The sequence below is a fragment of the Dama dama genome, chromosome 15 (genome assembly GCF_033118175.1).
Source record: "Dama dama isolate Ldn47 chromosome 15, ASM3311817v1, whole genome shotgun sequence".
In the NCBI taxonomy this organism is placed as follows: Eukaryota; Metazoa; Chordata; class Mammalia; order Artiodactyla; family Cervidae; genus Dama; species Dama dama.
This window is the reverse complement of record NC_083695.1, coordinates 71988514-72011553: the sequence shown is the minus strand read 5'-3', so window position 1 is coordinate 72011553 and position 23040 is coordinate 71988514. Positions and strand designations below refer to the sequence as shown.

Genomic DNA, 23040 nt, shown 5'->3' with positions numbered 1-23040 from the left:
CTGCATCCCTTGGCCTGTGGCTCCATCTTCAGAAAGCATAATTTCAACATCTGCTTCGATTGTCACGTCTCCTTTTTAAATATTATTCTTCTGCCTCCTTCTTGCAAAACCAAACCCCTGTGATTACCCTGAGCATACCTGGGAATGCAGGATACCCTCCTCATCTCAAGATCCTTAATTTCATCACATCCACCAAGTCCCCCTTCGCCCTTTATGGAAATGTATTTACAGGTCTGAGGATTCAGAGACGGGCATTATTTTGGGGGAGAGGATATTATTTAGTTAACAACAATGAGGAAAACGAGAGGGTGGCACAGCCCAGAAGGAACTTAAGAACACAGAAATGTCAACGGAGACTTGCTTGTGTCCCCTGTCCTTCCCTTTAGAAATCTGCAGATACCACTACCAAAATCACAACACGCTTGTCACAGTTGGTTAGAGTTCCCCCAGGAGCAGACACTGAGATAAGAACTAAGCAGTGTGTTTGGGAAACAGTATGGGAGTACAGAAATTATAGCCAATGGAGTGTAGAAATGATATGTTATAAAGTCAGCTAACTCTGGACAACTAGAGCTTAATTCCATTGCGACATTCTGGAAAACAAAGTGTAAAACTCTTTGGAGTTGTTCCACATGATAAGAGAAGAAACTATGCTATCTCTACACCAAATTCTGTTCATCATTGGCTGTGGACCTCTTTCGCATGTTAATTCCATGGCACTTCTATAGATATAGATTGAGTAGCCTCAAAAGCCTTCAGAGAAAGCCCTCCAGCAAAGAAATGCAAATCTTGCAATCAGAAGTCAATGGCACCATTTCCTTTACAGTGGAGACACCAAATGAATATGGGCAGGACTGTCAAAATTAGATCTTTCAAGGAAATTAGTGACATGGCCCATCCTTATTGATATGGGGTTGAAATAGTCCATAAATAAGATGTAACAGCTGACACCTGGATTGCACAGAAAAGAAGCAACAACAGAAAGTGACTTCTGTGCTTGTCTTATACTTTATACCTGTAAGCCTGCCACTGCTGCACCTCATTATACAGTCTCTGTCCCTGAAAAACCAGCCTTGAACTCATTGTTATCTGGCCCCCATTCAGGACTTCTGTAGAGCCCTGCTTCCAGTATTTCCCTGGTCCAAAGCCAATTTCCCCCTCCTCTCACACTCCCACATTTGGCTTAGACAGAACATCAATCTGCACTGCTCCTCATCTCTATTGCTCTTTTGAGTAGACAAAAATACATTGGATAGAGTTTCGCTCCACCTACTACTTCCTCCCTTCATTAAAAAAAGAAAATTAAAAAAGAAATTACCAAAAAAAAATCCCCAACTGTTATTTTCTCCTTTCATTTCACTCCCAAGTCCTCAGCCCTTCCTCTCCATTCTCAGCCATAAATCAGGCCTTTCTGGAGTTTCCATGTCCAAATGCACAAGGACAATATGCATGTGGGTACTTTTCAGTAAGAAGTCAATGTTCTATAATTTAATTTTCTCCTCTGACATTAAACCTGCCATTCTTTGCGTAATCGGAGTGATAAATGCAGAGTCAGACTTCATCTTCTTGACATTAATACCTACCAGTACTCCAAATGCAAACAATTGTGACATTAGACTTTATAAAAATTACCAAGCACACCAACTTCGCTTAATTAAACCATTTAAAAGCTGCTTTTGTTACATTTAATGAATGATATATTATACTGCAATGAAACATGCAGCAATACAAATACTTCACAATGGTCCCAATTAAGACTCACTTCACTAATGCCAATTGACAACACAAGTATTCCACACTTCATTCAGTTTGTGCATTTTAAATGAACTGGTTAGTGAGAAGGGTGCTTCTTTGCTAATGAGTTTTGTAATCAAGGCATCTATTTTAATTTCAAATTGGTTAGATTGGGGGAAATTGCTAGACTAAATGACTGGTACTAATTAGGATTATAAAAATATTCATCATGCCATGGAATTAACATGGGGGTCTGATTTTCCTATATTTGCATATTACTTGAGTTTTGGGGAAAAAATCTTGACAAATTGTCTTCTCTTTAGCAAACTGAACAAACACTATATCTGTTTTAGCCTTTCTTTTCATTTAAAGCATAATACATATTCATGGTTTGTAAATGAAGTTAAATGATTTCAACTTCTATCTTCATTACCATATTAAAGATGTCTCTATAAACTTCCTTAAAAAACCCAGATTATAGTATTACCTATTTGAATGGCAAGGACTTATTTAATCTACATGTTAACTCAAACACTGGAACAAATGGATGGGAAAAGTGAGCAAAACTGCATGAAACCTGAAAATACACACACACACACACAACTGCTTTGTTGTTTATCTTCTGCCAGGGGGAAATTATTCAGTCCTATGACTTATTAGGAAGCAATTTGATGACTTTTCTATTCAAGGTGCCACCCTGGTAAGTGCCATCAGCTGAGGGATGTGCTAGAAGTAACTGGATTCATCTGAAGATCTGATCTCTGCCTGGCTGATTTTGTTGTGTCACTAGTACAGTGCTCTCTGAGGCTAAGCTTCAGGGTAGACTGGCGCCTATGGGATTCTGCCCCAGGTGGCGGAAAGTCTGTCCATCCACTAGTCAGAGTCAGGTGTGATGATCATAGTTGAGGGTCTCAGCCAGATGCAGAGAGCAGGCCAGTCCCCTCACTGTCGAGGTGACCTTGAGCAAATGGATACTGCTTTCAGGAGTCACATACTCACCTGTAACTTGGAAATAACAATACCCACTTTGCAGATCCCTATGAGAATTCAATGTAACCATGTACATAAAAGCACCCATTGGTGCCCATACACAGGAATACCTAAGGACATATTTGCTCTGTTTCCAAGAAGCACTTACATGTTTAATACCGAGTAACATAACATGAGGAATATAAGAGTTACTAAGCACAAATACCAATTCACTGCATATGTCTATATCTCTTGGCTCCAGAGTATTTGTTTCCATTAAAGCTGTCAAATCAAATAACCAAATGCCAAGTCAATTTTAGGATACAGTCAAAAAATTCATCTGAAAAACCACCAGAAGCAATCACTTTCTTAATATCTAACTATAGTGGGTGCTTCTAAATAATAAAACCTATATCTATCACTGAGTTGTAAATAATATGGCTTGAGGTTATATCCAAAAAGAATTTTTTTTTGTTAGGAAAAAAACATAGTTCCTTGAGGTTCACAGTTCGAAAGGGACCATAGTGAGAAGCAAAGCTAAAGAAAAGAAAAACCTCAGACTTGATATATTCCAAGTCCAGGGAAATTTTCCTCTACACCACACCACCTCTTGAAAATGTAGTTAAATTATGATTTAAAGTGCTTTTACCTAAATTGACCTTATTCACACTTAAAATCTTTTTTTAAAGATCACTGTCTTATATCTGGGACTAAACAGAAGTTATTCAAGGCAGCAAGGAGATCCAACCAGTCCATCTTAAAGGAAATCAATCCTGAATATTCATTGGAAGGATTGATGCTGAAGCTGAAACTCCAATACTTTGGCCACCTGGTGTGAAGAACTGACTCATTTGAAAATACCCTGATGCTGGAAAAGATTGAAGGCAGGAGGAGAAGAGGACGACAGAGGATGAGATGGTTAGATGGCATCACCAACTCAATGGACATGAGTTTGAGTAAACTCCAGGAGTTGGTGATGGACAGGGAGGCCTGGCGTGCTGCAGTCAACAGGGTCGCAAAGAGTCGGACATGACTGAGCAACTGAACTGAACTGAATTGAATCGTAAAAGTAATCTAACGAAATAATACAAAATATAAAAAACAAGTGGCTTAAAAAAAAAAAACCCTACAAACAATCCCATCATTTTAAGAGAGCTCAGGTAATATTTGGCAATATCTTCTACCATTTTTATTTTTTTTTCTTCTTCCTTCCCTCTTTGCTTCCTTCCTTCCTTCTTTTATCTTATTTGTCACACACTTATACTCAAAGCATACTACTTAATTTTCTATGAATCGTGTATTAATTTATATATATATATAATGTCTATGAGATATATAAGTACTAAATAGATATTAATATGTATCCATGTTGCTACATGGTCATCATAATCACCATTTTAATGGTTGCATGATATTTGGGTAAATGTATATACCCTGATTTAAAATCCCTTAGTGTTGGGTACTCAGCAAATTTCTATCCACATTTTATAAGTGATTTTGATAAACATTATTATGCCTAAAGCCTTTTGGTATTATTCTCTTGGTTCAGTCTCAGAAGTGAAGTAGCTGAATCAAGTTATGAAAACGTGTTTGTCTTCTGATACATTGCCAAGATGTTTTCCAGGAAGGAAAACTCATTTGCATGACCATCAATACAATTTCAGAATATGAGTTTCACCAAAACTTTGTCAACACTGGGTATCTTCCTTATGGCACAGAAAGGAAAATATATTTAAATTAAAATGTATTAAATTAATTTTAAATGAGCATCTTTTGAAAGTTTCCTTATGAATTCTCTGTATTAACTAGATTTATTGAACGTCAATGAATTCTTGCCTTTGGCTTACACTAATTCTCTAATGCTAATATTTTTAAAGTCTCCTTCTCTGTCAGTTACCTCACTTGTTATTTTCCAACCTTTCTTCCAAGGAATTCATCTTGAGTCTATTTCTTCACCAGTTTATCCAGTCATTAAAAATGACCCTACTGATAGCAGCTGGACTTGGGGTAGAAGGTAATATCTGAAAAAGTACATAAGGGGGATGATGCTGGGATTCCAATCATGTTATGCTTCTTGATTAGGGTGCTGGTTCTATAGGTGCATTCAGTTTATGAAAATTCATTGAGCTCATGATATGTGCACTTTTCTGTATATATACATTATACTTTGATTTAAAATGCTTAAAGACTGACCCTGACTTTAAAAGGTCAGGTACCAGAGGGAGTGGTCAAGGTAGAGGCAGAGAATGGAGGGAGGATAGCAGATTTGGCCAGGTCAGATCAGCCAGATCATAAGCCCAGAGAGGCTTACAAAGGAAGGAATAAGCAGAAGAACTAGATTCAACCGGAAAACTGGAAACATAGTGTCGGAATGAGGCAAAGGGATGAGAGTTAGGGACACTGGGCAGCAGCGTGAGAACAAAGGACCAGTGCACATGTGAAGGTAAGGTCACTCCATGCAGGAAGGGGTGGCGGAACACAGAGAAGGTCACACGCAACCGGAAGAGACTGCATCACACAAGCCCTTGCCCACCTATTCCTATAGTCATCTCCTTCACCAAAGTATTGCCACACCTGAATTTCTATCATGAGAGCTTAACTGCTTCAGGAAAGGTGTTGTTGAGAAGAAATACCTGTACACCCTTCTTAATACATATATATATGCTGCATCTTCCATTAATTATTTTAGCAAATGTTCTTTTCCTGACCGAAAGGTGTCAGGTTAACAAAAGGGACACCTAGAAGGTAGAGGCAGGGACCTGAAGTCTGGGACATGGTATAGAAAAGGCAGGCTTGGGAAGATAAAGACTTTTGCTGAAGTCTGTTCCTTTGAGCCAGCATCCTTAGAGCAAAGTTGCAAAGACTAGAGATTCTTACTGCACCACCCTCACTCAATGCAAGTTAATATTGCACATTAAACCAGTTTTGTCACTCAGAACTCAGTGCAAATAGGTTAATGCTAACATCTGAATAACACGGTGGTTGTGCCACATTTTTAAATACAAAATAGGGCCATTCTCTCTCAGTCCACTGTTTTTGTGTTCACCTTCAGGAAAGTGGCCTCCTGGAAACTAGTGTTTCTATGGTGATGGAGACAGCATATTTCTATTGTATGGATGAGACATCTGTGAGAGCAGTGTGGGCTCACCCTAGGTGAGAGGGGCTATGGATTTTCCTTTCTCCTCTTCAGTGATAGACAAGTGATTTTATAGGCATGGAAGAGGACCCAATGAAAATGCAGTGCCTCTCTCCAAATAAGAGGTACCTTTTGTCCCAGTCTTATTCCATAGGGAATAGGCTTCAACACCACAGCCAGCCTAACATCATTCCCAACAGTGTCATCCTCACCAGCTGGGGAGCCACGAAGCCTTTCTGTCAATGGCTTCTGAGGAAGGTTACCATCTCCGGCTAATCCTGAAGGCTCTGAGCACAATTACATTTCTAATCAGAGGGTTTTCATGAGAATATAAATGAAAAAAACTTCTTCATTTGTACCAGCATTTCAGAAGTACAAATTTAAACTTCCCTTTGAGTTTTCAGGCCTTCTACACACTAGATACACCCTAACTCACTAGTGTCCTGCTCATGTGTGGCAGCCCATCCCCTCCACTGCAGACCCTGTTTTGCCAGTGACCAGGCCCAGAGGAGCCTGGTGGACTACAGCTCATGGGGTCACAAAAGAGTCAGACATGACGTAGCGACTAAACAACAATGCCCAAGATGGCATTAGTTTCTTAACCAGCTTGTCACTCTGTCAGCTGCTATTGAACTTAGTGCGTGGCCAGCAATAAAAGAAAACACCCATAACTGCACACCCACCCCCCTCCCAATTACCACACAGCAACCCTTCATTATGTGTGCTACTGTTTCAGAAAGTAGTTTTTACATTGAAATTTCAGGCAATTCTAGACTAGTCTAGCCAAGAAGCGTCTGAAAAAACAATCAAGTCTGAAATCCCATTGAGATTCTCATTTCTGATGGCCAAAGCCAGCTAGGTGTGTTAAAGTTTCATTTTGCCAAGAAGACAAATGATAACAGAGAACCCTGCAATCCCACCTCTCACGCAGGAAAACAGCTATTATCAACTCTGCATCTCTGCGGAAGGCCCCCTGTCCAGGTTGTATGCATCTGTGAATACATGATCATGTGCCCATTCAAAAAACTATACTGAGTTCCTTGTCAAAATGAGGGATTGTTTTTAAACATCAGCTTTCTGTAACTATGAGAATAACACCTATCTTTTTAAAGGACTGCAATGTCCTCAAAACATATCTCAAAATCTTTTCAAAACTTCTCAGTTGCAGTAAGATTATTGAGCCCTCCAGCTAATTCAAAATATCACAAAGTGAGCTGTTTCAGTCGTTAGCAAGGAAACAGTTTGATGGAGGCAAAAGAGAATACTGCCTTCTAAATAACTGGTAAATACACAGCTGTCCTAAGATGTTCTAGAGCTTTGGTTCTGAGAGGAGAGGAGTAGCTTTTCTTTTATGATATCCAATTTGGTCAACCATAACCTATTATTTCTGCGATGCGTTTTTTAAACCTCCAAGATTCTTATAAAAACATCTCCAAGATTCTTATACACAAGAAAGAATCTCATCTTTACTGAGTCAGTTAATGTTAAAATGCAAGATGGCAGGAGAATCTGTAAGGCAGAGGGGAGCTGGCATAGGGGGTGATAGGATCCACAGTATAGCCAGAACAGAAGGACTTGATCAAAGGCCCACGTCACACTGAGAAGGACACAGAAGGACTCTGTGAGACTGGGACACGTCAGAATTGAAGAGGCATGATCCTCCCACAGGGTCAAGTGCAAGGTACATTTGCCCTACCTCCACACCCTTTCATAGCTTTGGAAGGTGGAAGGCTTGGATCTCTTTCACTGCCAACCTGGCCCTGACCAGCAAAAGGTAGCCAAGTTTCCCAGGGGATTCACAAGCTGCCAGCCAGCATCTCAATGAACACAAGATTATGTGCACTCTCAATTTCTAGACACAATTTTGTTCTATCCAGAAGGTATTTCCTTAATTCTCCAGCAGTGCCTTTATTGAGTGAGAGCTCCTGGCAAGTTTCCTGCAGCTTTGGGGTAGCAATTTGGAAGGTAGAGCAATTGGATATTGTCCTTTTAAAATATCATTCAATTAGGTCTTTTGTAATACATACAACGTAAAGAGATAGCCTTACAGATTCTAAAGAAATTGCTAGTGCATTTCATCAAAGGCACAATAATGGAAACATCGATTCTCTCCTCACCACAAACATCTCCCTTTGATGCTGCAGTTACCTTAATACAAGCACTTTTCATTTTCTTTGGAAGAAGCCCGTGCCTCAATGCATGCATGTCAGAGAAGGCTGCAGTCTGAAATGAGACATTTGTATATCAATCTCAGCTACCCTTGCATCTTCATTTGCTGCTCCAGAGCATCCCTCTCCTTGACTCTAAACCAATAAATTACTCCCAAATAAAGAAAAACTCTGCTGTAACCTGAATGCCTGGATGATGTTTTATGGCATCTCTACAAATGTTGCCGGGGGCATCATCGGCTTTCTCACACCATTTATTTAAAAGAGTGGCAGGGCACCAGTTAGAAACTTTATGGGCCTAAAGAACATTCAGCCACTTCACACAAAAGATGTCAACAAGAAAGAGAGCTTAAGGAAGAATGCACCCAGAAAAGTTCAGTGTGGTTAGGAAAATCCATCAGTGCACACTGCCACATTTGCAAATATTTTCACCAGGTGAAAAAGCAACCACCGAGTCAGAAGCTATCTTGAATGCATTATATCTGTAAGGGTACTGCACAACCAATGCTGTAGATGTTCTCAGTGCTGTGGAGCTGGAGAAAAGGAATACTTCTATACTGCATTTGGTTTATCAACCTCTTGGCATGAGATGTCTGCTGCCTAGCTTTCTAACCTAGCTTGTCTCTGCCTAAGTAAAAACATGGTTTAAGAGTTTCATCTAAATAAATTATCAGACAGCCATTTAATAACATCTAAATGATTTATTTTTTTCAACATATCTTCAAAATTCCTGGCTTTACTAAGCATTTAAACAGACATTTGGCTATCTGACATTTGGCTAAGTCTTTCACACAATATCCACCTGATGCCATGAAAGAAATGTATTTGCAATGGTTTTCGCTCTGCAAATGTCATGTGGGTGTCCTTAGGGAATTGCATTTAGCTATTGCTGATGCCCACCTTGAGGCTCTATTAATGACAGGTATAAAGGTTATGTTGAAATTATTGTTTAAAGGTGCTGACACCTCATACACACACACTCACATTTACAAATTACAGATTCAAACATATAGTGAGGAGCAACTGTTTCAGGACTTGAGAGAACAGAGACAAGAAACTATTTCAACAACATTATTCTGTAGACAATTCTACGTAAGATAGTACTCATAAGTATCCATTCCCTTTCACTGATTGATTCCACAACATTGTGATGTAATAGTTTGGCATCACACGCTGTACTGAGGTTCTGGAAAAAGTAGGAAATACAAAGAACAACTAAATTCTCTTCTCATAGATAGAAACTGATCAACTATAAAGGGCTCATTACCATAGCAATGCATCCATCCACTAACTCATTTGCTTAACAAATATTTGTGCTGTGCTTAGTAGCTCAGTTGTGTCTGATTCTTTGCGATCCCGTGGACTGTGGCTCTCCAGGCTCCTCTGTTCATGGGGATTCTCCAGGCAAGAATACCGGAGTGGGTTGCCAGGCCCTCCTCCAGGGCTCTTCCCAACTCAGCGATCGAACCCAGGTCTCCTGCATTGCAGGCTGATTCTTTACCATCTGAGCCCCCAAGGAAGTCCAAACTTTCAAATATAACAAATATTTACTGATCATTATTAAATGGCAGGCACTGTCCTAGAGACTGCTGCTACAACAGTGAGTGAAAGTAGACACAACCCTGCTGTCCTGGAACTTGCAATCTAGGGAGAAATGCAAAAGATGCCAAGTGCTCATCAATCAACAGAAAAATCTCAACCATGACATGTATCCTGAAGGGAAGTGTGCATAGCATTGTAAGAAAGAACATCAGGGGGGATTTAACTTTGTCAGGGAGCTTAGGGACGATGTCCTGTGGAAGTGATGTCAGAGGTCTGACAGTGAAGAGGTTTACTGTATGGAAGATCCCAAGCCCAGGAAAGGGAGCAAGGGAGAGAGTTGTGGGGAGGGACTGAAGATGGTCACTGAAGTACTAACAGTGAGTTAGAAGAGAGAAGGAGGGACCAGACCAAGTGGGTGCTATTACAGCCTACTGAGGACTTCAGACTAATCTGTGAGCAAAGAGAAGATACAGAAGGAATTTAAGCAAAGGCATGAAATCAAAAGATCTACATTTGGGAAATATATAGTTCAAGTTATAGGATGAACATATACTGTAAGAACTATTAGGGGTACCTCCTGGGTTTCTTACTTTTGCAACTGAATGAATATAATTAGTGAATACTGGAAGAGAACCAGCCTAGATGTGGGAAGATCAAGAGTTCATCTTTGGAATATGTTGAATCGAAAGGCTTCCAAGACACATAGTAGACAAAGTCAAGTACATTGCTGGATATATGTACGGATCTGAAGCTCAAAGGGGAGGACTCATTGGGGTACTCTATCTTGAATGTACTTTTAGAAAACAATGAAATGGACATGTTTGAGGCTTTCCTCCCTTTGCTAAACTGAGAACAATGGTTTATTCCAATTCAAGTCAGCATGGTGTGATAGGATAGGCCTAGACTTGAAGTCTGACAATAAGCTTCCAAGTTCTGGCTCCTCTAGCTACCAGGTGAGTGGTTTTGAACAAGTACCTTGGCTTTTCGGCACTTATGCTTACTTCAGTCTCCATAAAATTATTTTGAATACACATTTCCCATTTATAGCGCAGGGTTTGTTTTAAAGGTTAAATGAGTAAAATCACACACAAAAAAATCTTAAACCTATGAAATGACAAATGGCATTGTCATTAATGAAATATACCCACCTGCATATTTTGATATTAAAGACTAAAAGGGAAAGTTAGATGCTGCAGACACAATCAATGTAGTCAGAACAATGCAATGTCATTGAATACCCTTGAATACATGGACTGAGTAAATAGGCAAGTGCTTTTCATGGGGTGGTACCTGGGTGACAGGATGTAAATGAAAGCAGTATTTGTTCACCTTTTGATCCAGACTGTAGGCCAGTACCCAGTCCTCTTGCTTGGGGTGAAAGAGCAGACTCTGGATGTAGAAGGTGAGCCGGTATTTCTGATAGGTTGCCCCTTCATCTGAGCTGATCAATATGCTGCTCTCTATCTCAGGATCACTAAGAAGCATGATCTAAAGAAAGGAAAGAGAAGAAAATATAGACAGAGTCAGTAGTAGAGAATAAATACAAGAAATTAAAGCATAAAGTCATTTCTACTTATATATCACAGCACAGAAAAGGGCATCTGGGTCTCTAGATGAAATACTGGTATTTTTTTTTTTCCTGATTCAGTCCTTTATTGGTGAATTGAGCTAAAATACTGTGCAAGGTTAGGTCTGCATACAAATGAGGCTTCATTTTTCTGATGTCCGTCTTCTAAATACTTTCATTTTTGATATTTATACTTGTATGTATTGGAAGTTTATTCTTATGGTCCTCTGTCCCTTGACCTTGGGACCATCACACCACTGTCTTTTCATCTTCCCTCTGTCAATTCTCCACATCACTCTCCATCATTCTCTTGCTCTTAAGTCATGAAAAAGATCCCACTATTTTGTTCCTTCTGAACAGTTATAAAGATTTAATTGATTTAGGTGGTTTCATGATCCCTTTGCTCTAGTTGTTTTCCAAAGCACATATCCCTGAAGGCCATTTTGGGCTGATGCTCAAGAAAGTCTGTCCTTCCCAAGCCGAATGCACAGGGTGGTATAGTGAACAGACACTGGCATCTGAGACAGCAAGTCCAGATCTCAACACTTCTCTGCATGCTGTCACCTGGGAGCATTATTTAACTTCTAGAGGCCTCGGTTTTCCTCAACAATAACTGAGTCTGATGATACCAGAACTGGCTTTGAATGCTTGGCATAATGCATATTCTTGACAAGTGACAGCTATGGTTACTATCGACCTCTCAGGAGTCAAAAGTCTTCTACTCACAGGACCTCAGTGGCATTGGTCTCACTAAGTGTGTGAGTGACTTTTCAGTATTTAAATCCAATAGACACTCAGACTATCTTTCCCTTAGTTAAACTCTTTGCAGTCTTTGTGGCCACCGACAATTCCATCCTTCTGGAAGCATTTTATTCCAGGGGCTTCTGTAACACCATACTAGTCTTGGTTTTCCTTTCTACCTCTTTTGAATACTCAACTTTCTCTGATTATCCTCATAGTATAACCATTCCTCAACCCTCAGTTTTGACCTTCTTCTCTTTTCACTAGATACATTGTTCCTCAGTGACCTCTTCCACTCTCATTTTTATTTTTTCATTACCACTTTTCTGGGGACAATTCATAAATTAAAAGTTAATCTAAGGTCTCCTCTCAGTTTCAGACTTGAACACTAAGTGTTCTGGCACTTTCTTCAGTTTGACTATCCCACAACACCTAAAATTCAGCATGCCGCAGAATACTTCATCCAAGCCCTCGTCTCCACCCCGAGTGTTTCCTAGTGCAGTGAGTGTTTCCACCAGCCACCCACGTGACGCCAAATGCCCAAGGTTCATCCCCAACTCTGCTTTCTTATTCATCTCCTATAATTAATTACTCTCTAAGCTCTGCATATTTTACCTACTAATTAACTCTAAAATCAGATCCATTCTCTCCCTGCCCATTGTGGTTGTGTTAGTCCAAAATGTGACCATTGGATTCCTGTAAGATACCCCTAGTCCATCTCACAGATTCAACCAGTATTCCTCCAATTCACTTTGTACACTGTGGCCAGAATAATCTAAAACCATTCAATGACTTATCTTTGATTTCCCTATATCCTAAAATTCTTAAAATGGGTTGACATACCTGCCCCTTGTGCATGTGTATCGTTCCATCATTAGCACAGCTCTTTTGACCTTTATCATCTAGCTCAACCCAACTTCCTTGAGTTCCTAATGTTTGTTAAGTGACTTAATGAGCAAATGAGTTCATTTCCTCTTGCAATCTGTCCTGTCTTGGGCTCTACTGCCACTAGCTGTTAGGGTTACAGCTACACACAGTCTGCACCATGGGGTCCAAAGTACCAAGTAAAGTCAAAGAAACATTTCCATATGCTTCTAAAATGAAACTCCTGAACAGTAGAGTTTTAAAAATTTACCAATAGTATATATCAGTATTAAAAAGTAAGCTTTACACAAATTCAATGCCTTTAACTGCTAAGATTCATAGTCATTTTCCTTTTTTGTTCCTTTATAACTTCCAAGACAAGCTTACTTTCTTTTTCTCAAATATTTGCTTTGGCTTCATTGAAATAAGTTATTACTAGTTATCAGCAAATTTTTGAGAAATAGATGCAGTATAGGCAGTCTAGTTTCTTTTCTTTTTTTTTTATTCATGTGTGAATAATCTAGGATGAAAGTTCTTAGATAGAATAACTGTAGACAGAATAACTGTCTCCCCCCTTGGCACTGTGAAGGGTAAGGACTACTGGGAAAAGCACCCCTGCTGACCTTGAAAAAACCTCAGAGGATGCATCCATGCTCCTTTAAGACCGCGAGGACAAATATACTGGGAAAGGATGAGGCTTTCATAACTACTCTCCCTCACCAAGTACTGATGGGCTACATAACAGGCAATGAAATCATTTCTCCCCTGGTGCAGAGAAATTAAACTGCTTCTTTTATGCAGGTATAAAGAAGTTTCATGCCTATGATTTTAATTAGAAGATAAGACCAACATCATAAATGAAATTTATTTTATATACCATGAGTTACAATAGGGTTACCATCAAACATCTAGCGCAATGTACTCTTCTTCTAGCCCGGTTTCTTCCTGCACACACGCTCCATATTCGCATATACAAAGCACATTAATCTGCACACAACCCAAATGTTACAGGTATGTGTACACACATATGCTTACATGTACACCTCTGTGGTACATTTATGCATACACATGTACAGAAAAGCAATTATATATAAGGTGTATTGACATTGTGAGTTGGTTTTAGGGGACCCTTTTTGGCAAGAGTACATTTTTATTGCAATCTTTCTCTGAAATCCTTTTATATACTTTGATATCACCGGCAATATCCATATTCAATCTAGTGTCTGAGAAGAATGGAAGGAGGGATGTAGAAACCTACATGTTTTAGGGTACTTTATAGGATATTTTATCAAAATCTCAAACAAATTATGTGATGTATCATTATTTGTGTTTTACAGGTAAGGAAACAGGCTCAGAGGAGGAAAGTAACTTGCCTATTACCCCCTCTAACAGATTCAAATATCACCACCTTGAGTCACATACACACATACTAATACTAATGCTTTGCTACACCTTGAAAAGCACTTTGTCATCTTTACCAAGGGACAAGGGGAAGTCAAAGAAGCAGCTTTTTATTCTTTTTTTAAGCATCTCTAAGAAACTGGCTCAGTGGCAAAGAATCCGCCTGCAATGAAAGAGATGCGGGTTCAATTCCTGGGTCAGGAAGATCCCCTGGAGAAGGGAATGGCAACCTACTCCAGTATTCTTGCCTGGGAAATCCCATGGACAGAGAAACCTGGTGGGCCACAGTCCATGGGGTCACAAAAAAGCTGGACATGACTTCGTAACTAAACAACAACAAGAAATCTACACACAAAAAATGCAGTTTCAAAAAAGCCCCTTTCCTCCTCTGACTCATTCAACTTTGGTCAAGAGGACACGAAGAATTAAATGAATAGGAATCAAAGGGACAATAGAATGTTAGTTCTTGAAAAAGAAAAAGTAAAAAAAAAAAAAAGAAAGAAAAAGAGGGAACCATAATATTAACATAAATGGAATCAGAAAACAAAGCCTCAGTAGAAGTTAAGCCTCAAAGTAAAATATATATATCTTGTATGACTCTACATAATGACTTCTATACCTACATATATAATGAAAATCACGTCCACCCAAATTGTTACTGGGAAGCAGGGATTTCAAAGGTAAAGAAAGGCCTACAAGGACAAAGCAGCTAAACTAAATGAGCAAAGCAGATAAGGCAAGACAAGAAGCAGTAAGTACTTTGTCAACAGAGAGAGTGCACACATTTCCTTAAAATGTTTAAAATGAGATTGTTACCAAAAACATTATACTCACATTAAATATCGTCTGTGGACTAAATTTGTGATATAGGTATGTGACTCTTGGCATAGTTATGAGAGTTTCATCCTACAAAGAAATTTACAACCCTTGCCTTTGAACCCCTAATTGTAGGTATATATGTAGAAAGCCTATGGCAATACAGGTTCAGACATCTGTGAATTCTGTATTTATGTGATTTTGATAGAATGAGCAGGAAAGAGTTCCCAATGGAGATTTGTTTGTTTTGTTTTATTTGGCTTTTGCTTCAGTTTGGCTTTGATTCTTTATCCAGCTTGTCCTGATACAAGATATGCATTGGGTATATACATATGCTGGAAGAGAAGGGGGTCTTTCAAACATGAACAGAGTTATCAATGCTATAGGCTCTGGGGCAGCTGTCCTGGGTTCACATCTCCCGTCTGCTACTTTATGTGTAAACGTGAGGATATTACCCAGTTTTTCCAATCAGTTACCTCATCTAAGAAAAATACTGTTAATAATCATGTTTAACTCACCATGCTATTGAAAGGATTAAATGAAATAATGACTAAAGAGCTTAGCATAGGGCCACAACTGCTAAATAAACATGAATGTTTATCTATAAATTACCCAGAATAAGAACATAACTAAAGGCAGAAGTAATGCCAAACAGGTTGGAGATTTACGGATTATTTGCCTCTGTCACGACTCCCCTCATTCCAGAATTTTGTTGATAAAAACCTAAGGGGTGAGTGGTGGGGGTAAAGAGGAAATGCTATTCAATGAGCATAAAGTTTTAGGCCTGCCAGATAATCAAGATCTAGAGATCTGTTGAATAGCATTGTACCTGTAGTTAACAATACTGCATTGCACAATTGGAAGAGTTTGATAAGAATATAAATCTCACATTGTGCATTATCACAATTTAAAAAAAAAATGTGAAAGGATGGGGGAAAACAAAACTACATTCTATACTTATTTTACATGCATTTTACATTCCTGGCAACATTTTAAGAAAAGCACACTCTATTAGCAAATATAAACCACCACCAAAATGAATACCAATCAGGAGGTAACTGTCAACTCACTAAATACAATTGCACTCTGAATGACCACTCTCATCTCTTCAGTGGGAGGCTCTGGCCCATGAAGGAATGAAACATACCTTAGGGGTAAGAACATAACTAAACATTCCTTGGGAGTAAGAATCTCACACAACCTATCTCTTTGAATTGGACTATTCCCTGTACATGGGTTGTCCGTACCTCAGATTAGAGATGGACAAGCTTTATAGAGTTTATCAATATACATATGGTCCTTTTATCTTTTAGTAGGAAATTCCTGGTAAAGTTGAATAACGGTGGCCCTAATTTTAATGCTGGGTTGCAAATTACAAGGGACACAGGTGGAAGTCTTGAATCAGGCAGAGATTTTGCTTCACTAACTTAGATTTTCAAAAGCCTATAGATTTTGAAAGAGCTCAAGATCCTCTATGACCCACCTCCCAGAATATTGGAAATAAAAGCAAAACTAAACAAATGGGACCTAATGAAACTTAAAAGCTTTTGCACTACAAAGCAAACTATAAGTAAGGTGAAAAGACAGCCCTCAGATTGGGAGAAAATAATAGCAAATGAAGAAACAGACAAAGGATTAATCTCAAAAATATACAAGCAACTCCTGAAGCTCAATTCCAGAAAAATAAATGACCCAATCAAAAAATGGGCCAAAGAACTACACAGACATTTCTCCAAAGAAGACATACAGATGGCTAACAAACACATGAAAAGATGCTCAACATCACTCATTATTAGAGAAATGCAAATCAAAACCACAATGAGGTACCATTACACGCCAGTCAGGATGGCTGCTATCCAAAAGTCTACAAGCAATAAATGCTGATGAGGGTGTGGAGAAAAGGGAACCCTCTTACACTGTTGGTGGGAATGCAAACTAGTACAGCCGCTATGGAAAACAGTGTGGAGATTTCTTTAAAAACTGGAAATAGAACTGCCATATGACCCAGCAATCCCACTTCTGGGCATACACACTGAGGAAACCAGATCTGAAAGAGACACGTGCACCCCAATGTTCATCGCAGCACTGTTTATAATAGCCAGGACATGGAAGCAACCTAGATGCCCATCAGCAGATGAATGGATAAGGAAGCTGTGGTACATATACACCATGGAATATTACTCAGCCGTTAAAAAGAATTCATTTGAACCAGTTCTAATGAGATGGATGAAACTGGAGCCCCTTATACAGAGTGAAGTAAGCCAGAAAGATAAAGAACATTACAGCATGCTAACACATATATATGGAATTTAGAAAGATGGTAACGACAACCCTATATGCAAAACAGAAAAGGAGACACAGAAATACAGAACAGACTTTTGAACTCTGTGGGAGAAGGTGAGGGTGGGATGTTTAGAAAGAACAGCATGTATATTATCTATGGTGAAACAGATCACCAGCCCAGGTGGGATGCATGAGACAAGTGCTCGGGCCTGGTGCACTGGGAAGACCCAGAGGAATCGGGTGGAGAGGGAGGTGGGAAGGGGGATCGGGATGGGGAATCCGTGTAAATCTATGGCTGATTCTTATCAATGTATGACAAAACCCACTGAAAAAATAAATAAATAAATAAGGGGGGAAAAAAAAAAAAGAAAAAAAAAAAAAGAAATCAATCAAAATCAGTACTGGAAATGTCAAAATCCTCCCCAGAAATCTTTCTAGAATGCCTACCTTCCTGCTGCTGGGTAAGTCTTAAGGCACTCAAATTTAAAAATTAATGAATATGTTACTTTATTCAGTTGCCATTCTCCTGTGTGTGGTCTACAAAATGGGATGAAAGCTATAGGTTTCTCAGCCTCTCACTCTGCCAGAGTTTCCAGAAATGCAAAGGAAACAAATTGTAGTTCCATGCTTTGAAAACAGTCTCTGAATAGGAGTAAGCAGACTTCCTCTGAACAGAAAAGGAGAAATGCTATAATTTACTGTATAATTGAGTCCTAATGGGAGACTCTTAAGAGCTCAGTAAGAAATAACAATAATATCAATACAAGCTCACAAAGAGTATAAGACACATTCTTTAGGCTGACCCCTAAACCTACTGACATAATCGATATGTTGTTGAATATTGGTTTACACACAAACAGAGCCTGTTACAGATAAGGCTGTTAATCACAATATAACAATATATTACCAGTATTCACCCCCACCACCATCTATCTATTTACCTCTCTAACATTTCCTCTTATAGCAGAGGTTATAGCTGGCAGGAAAAGGGGTTGCCCTCAGGGGATATTCAACAATGCATGGAAACATTTTTTTTTCTATTGAATCATAATTAACATACAATATTATATTAGTTACACATTTACAACTTGGTGATTTATATTTTTATACATTCTGAAATTGCTTCAGTAAGACCAGATACCAACCTGTTACCATACGAAGTTATTAGAATATTACTGACAACGTTCCTTATGTGTACTTCACCTCCTCCATAACTTATTATTTTATAGCTGGAACTTTGTACCTCTGATCCCCTTCACTTATTTCTCCATTCCCCATCCCTGGAGACATTTTAATTGTTACAACTGTGGGGTAGGGGAGAGAGTAACTGGCATTTAGCAGGTAGAGGCCAGGTATGCTGCCAAATAATTATAATGCACAGGACACCACCAGAAAACCAATAATTATCTAGGCCAAAAGGTCAATAGTGCTGCTATTGAGAAGACTTGTTACCATATTTGTGCATTTATAAGTGTATGTATATATATGTATGTGTATGTATATATATACATACACACATATGCACACATATATTATATATACCTATTTAGGGGAAAATATGTGAACTACATATACATTCTTCAGATAGAACATCAATGCATATTTATGCTTATGTGCATGTCCCTTTCACTCGTTACCATTTATACATGCCATTCTCTTTGCCAAGATTAGACTCCCACCTTTTCAGCCCTACCTATTATATTAAGTATATTTCTACTTATCCTCCAGAAATTAACTCAAGCATCACCAGTAAGGCAACAATAATTGAGGCCAATCAGGAAAAAATATATAAAAATAACAAAATCAACAACAATAAAAAAAATGACTCAACTAAAAAATGAGCAAAGGACTTCAATAAACATTTTCCCCAAAGAAATACAAAACATATTTTTGATGAGGATTTAAGGAAACTGGAACCCTTGTGCATTGTTGATAAGAATTTAAAATAGTGTAACTGCTCTGGAAAACAGTATCATAGTTCCTCAAAAAATAAAAATTGGAATTACATATGATCCAGCCTTTTCCCTTCTGGATATATAGCCTAAAGAACCGAAGGCAAGATCTTGGAGAGATATGTATACACCCATGTTCATAGTATCATTATTAACCACAGCCAAAATGTGGAAGCAACCCGTGTCTACTGATGGAAGAATAAACAAAATGTAGTATATACCTATATTGGAATATTCAGTCTTAAATAGGAAGGGAATTCTGACACATACTACAACGTGGATTACATGTAAAGACATTATGTTAAATGGAATAAACCAGTCATAAAAAGACAAATACTATATGATTTCCACTAGAGTAATTACACTAGTCAAATTAATAAAGAGAGAAAGTAGAAAAATTACAGCCAGGAGTTGGGGGGAAACAGAAAATAAGGAGTTGTTTAGCGGGCATAGTTTTACAGATGGAAAGCATTCTGGAGACTGACTGCACAACAATGTGAATGTGCTTAACAATTCTGAAATGCACATTTAAAAATAGTTATGTTAAACTATGTGTTATGTGTATTTTACCTCAATTTAAAACACAAAGTTAGATATGAAATGAGATGAAACAATGGGTTGAGAAAACTTGAAAACTAATCAGACATAAACACTATTCATTCAACCATTATTTACAGAGTCTTTACTTTATGCCAGTCTCTACTATAAGGTCCAGGATAGGGGCAGTAATCAAACCAAGTGAAAACCCTGCCCTCAGAAAGCTTGCATCCAAGTGAGGGAAGAACAGAAAATAAGTAAATAAATAAGTAAAATATATAGCTTATCAGATGGTAATGAGTACTTTATAGTAAAATAAATCAGGAAAGGAGACAGGAAGTGCTGAAGTGGAAGTTGGGGGGGGGGGTGGCGGTCTGAACCTGAAGCGTGAAGAGCAGGGTCAGGAAAAGCCTCACTGAGAAGGTGACATTTCAGAAAGGATGTAGGAGTCCAGAGAGCTAGAACAGAACAAAGGCGGCAGAGTGCTGAACGTGGCGGGGCAGTAAGTGATACGAGCATCCTGGCTTTATCCCAGTGATGTGGAAAGCACTGGTGGGCTTCCAGCTAGGCACTGGAGCCTACAGCTTGTATTTTGATCCTTTCTCTATGGCTGAATAGAGCATTGTGAGAGGCAGGGAACAGCAAGGAAAGAATCAGAGAGACCAGTAGGAGGCCACTGAAACAATCCAAGTGGGAGAGACTGTCAACACAGGGCCATCTCAGTTTCTGAGATGTGGTCCATCTGTGGGTATAAAGGAAAAGTCAAAAGGGTCCTCTTACAGACGAGCTGTGGGGAGTAAGAGAAACTGAAGAGTGGATTAGAAAGCTTTATACCTGTATGTTCATCTCTGTGTTGCTTATCATGATCAAAAATCAGAAATAACTCAAAAGATCAGGCAGATTTTTGGTCTGAACAAGTGGGAAAACAGAACTGGCCTTTATGAGACAGGAAAGCTCATGGGAGGAGCAGATTGCGGGCTGTAGAAATAAGGCTAGGTTTGAAAAGGCTAGGTTTCAGATGCCTAATAGCCATCCAAAGGGGCTGAGGAATAGACAGTAGATATATAAGGCTTATTTTCAGGAGATGGAGCTGGCCAGCAGATAAGGATTTAGGAGACATCAGTGCTGGAACAGCATTTAAAAATATGAATCTGGAGATCAAGGAGACATGATAAAGATACAAAAGAGCCTGAGAACTGGGTTCTAGCATGCCACGGAAGAGTCAAAGAGATAAGGAGGGGCCAGAAATGGAGTGTGTGAAAGAGGAGAACCCAGAGTGTGTTGTGTCCTCAAAACCTTGAAACCAAGGGAAGAAAGTATATCTGAAAAGAGAGTTGTTCAACTATGCCAAATGTAGCTGACAGTTCAGTGGGATGAAATCTGGAGAACTGACCATTGAATCTAGCAATGCGGGGGATGCTGGTGACCATGGCAAAGGCAGAGGAGTGAAGCAGGCAGTCAGTGTTGATGCAAGTATAAATTGGCATGACTGTTCTGAAAAGCAATGTGGCAATAGGGAATAGGACTCATAAATATTCATAATTTTGACCCTATAATTTCTCTTCTAGGAATCTATCCAAGGAAACCATCAGGGACCCAATAAAAGGCTTATGCACCTGTGTGTTCATCGCAGTGTTATTTATAACATAAAGCATTGGAAACAACTCAAATATCTGATAGAATAATTAAAGTAGGCTAAATCCATTCAATGGAATATTATGCAGCTATTAAGTATGAATTCAAATAGCTTTATGACATGTGAAAAATAATCATATGTGGAAGCAGTGCAGAAAAAGCAGGCTGAAAACATATGAGGCATAGTCTCAAATTCGTTAAAAATGGTTTCTATCTCATGCCCATATATATGCACAAAAGAACTGGAAGGAAAAACTCACTGCATGTTTAACAGTAGTTATTCCTGTGCGGCATGATCATGAGTAACTTTTTTCTTTACACTTTCCTATTTTTTCGCCTAATATTCTGCAATGAGCAGATATTACCTTTATAATGATGAACTGTTTCGTTCTACGCCCCCCTCCATACATAGATATTTACGTACACACACACACACATACATTCACACATTCACTCTTTCCCCCTAGCCTTTTCAAGAATCCCAACAGAGTTATGCTACCCATTGTCTGCCCTTGGAAAAATTGAGAACCTGGACAAATATGTGTCCATACTGTGACCACTGTTCTGAAAGCAGAACAGGCCTGGGTGAAGTTCAGGTAGAGAGGGTACCTCACGGTAGAAGCAACAAGAGCACCTCCCAGCTCAGAGAGTTGATCTCTCTGGAGCAGGAATCCCTGGTGTCCGCCCCCACCCATGCTCTAAACCACCCACCTGCTTTGTACTGCGTGATGGCTGCCCCCCAGCACAGCTCTGATCCTGACCCTGGCATTTCCTCACCATAAGAAATTCCAGTCCCCTCAACAGGTCATGAAAATCAAGTCTGGCACCTCAGACATCGTATAAGTGGTCTCCTGTGCGGTTCTCAAGCTTGATCTCTACAACATAGCCATAAACCCTACCCAAGAATTCCTTAATCACTATGCCCACTCCTCTAACATTCCTGTCTTTGCTAGTGTTCTCTGACCTAGAAAGCCCAGCATCCTCCCTCATCCATACCTTCCTTCCAGGCCCATTTTAACTCTCTCCCTTCCATGAAGTTTCTCCAATGCTTCAGCAGAATGATCTCTACCTTCCACCAACTCCACTGGCAAATTCATTGTCACAGTGAACTATGGCTTCATGTTTAAAATATGTGAAAAGTTATAAATATATTCATATATTTTGACTTAGTTAAATTTTGTTTCACTTGTATTCATCATACTGTGCCATCTGGATGTTAAGTTCCTGAAAGACAGAGAATGTCACTTATATCACATGCCCTGGTCTTTCTGGGGTTCAGGGAAGCACATACTCAATAAATATCTGATGTGTGGTGAGTGAAGGTCATTCAAGGATTTCTAAGTTTGCTTGACCAAATGTTTACTACATTGGATTTGTGGTTCACCAGTGCCCTGGCCAGAGAAGCTGGCTTCATCTCAGTAAAAGCAGTCAGCAAATCTTTGCAGAAAGCACTGTCCACTGGCAGCCCACTCTGCACCAGCCCCACCTGTGGCAATGCTTTCTCAGGGCAGTGGTCTGTCACTCTGGTTCCTCTTGTCAAAGTCTAATGCAGATCAGTTAATAAATTGATGGCCATGCTAGTTAATAAACTGATGACCATGTTATTTTTCTGCAAGATGTTTAATTCCAGTATTTTTAAGAAAGCAATTCTATCCCTGGAAGAGAAGGAAAAAGAAGTTTCACAATTAAAAACAA

At 39.2% G+C, this 23040-nt stretch overlaps 1 protein-coding gene across 1 annotated transcript in view; it reads right to left on the bottom strand.

The window, feature by feature from the left end:
* Nucleotides 1-23040, bottom strand: part of SORCS3 (sortilin related VPS10 domain containing receptor 3) — a 545070-nt gene that overhangs the window by 282541 nt on the left and 239489 nt on the right. Inside the window, exon 4 of the mRNA XM_061163158.1 lies at nucleotides 10879-11037. Within this exon, the coding sequence (XP_061019141.1) occupies nucleotides 10879-11037 (159 nt within the window). The remainder of the gene's footprint in view (nucleotides 1-10878; nucleotides 11038-23040) is intronic.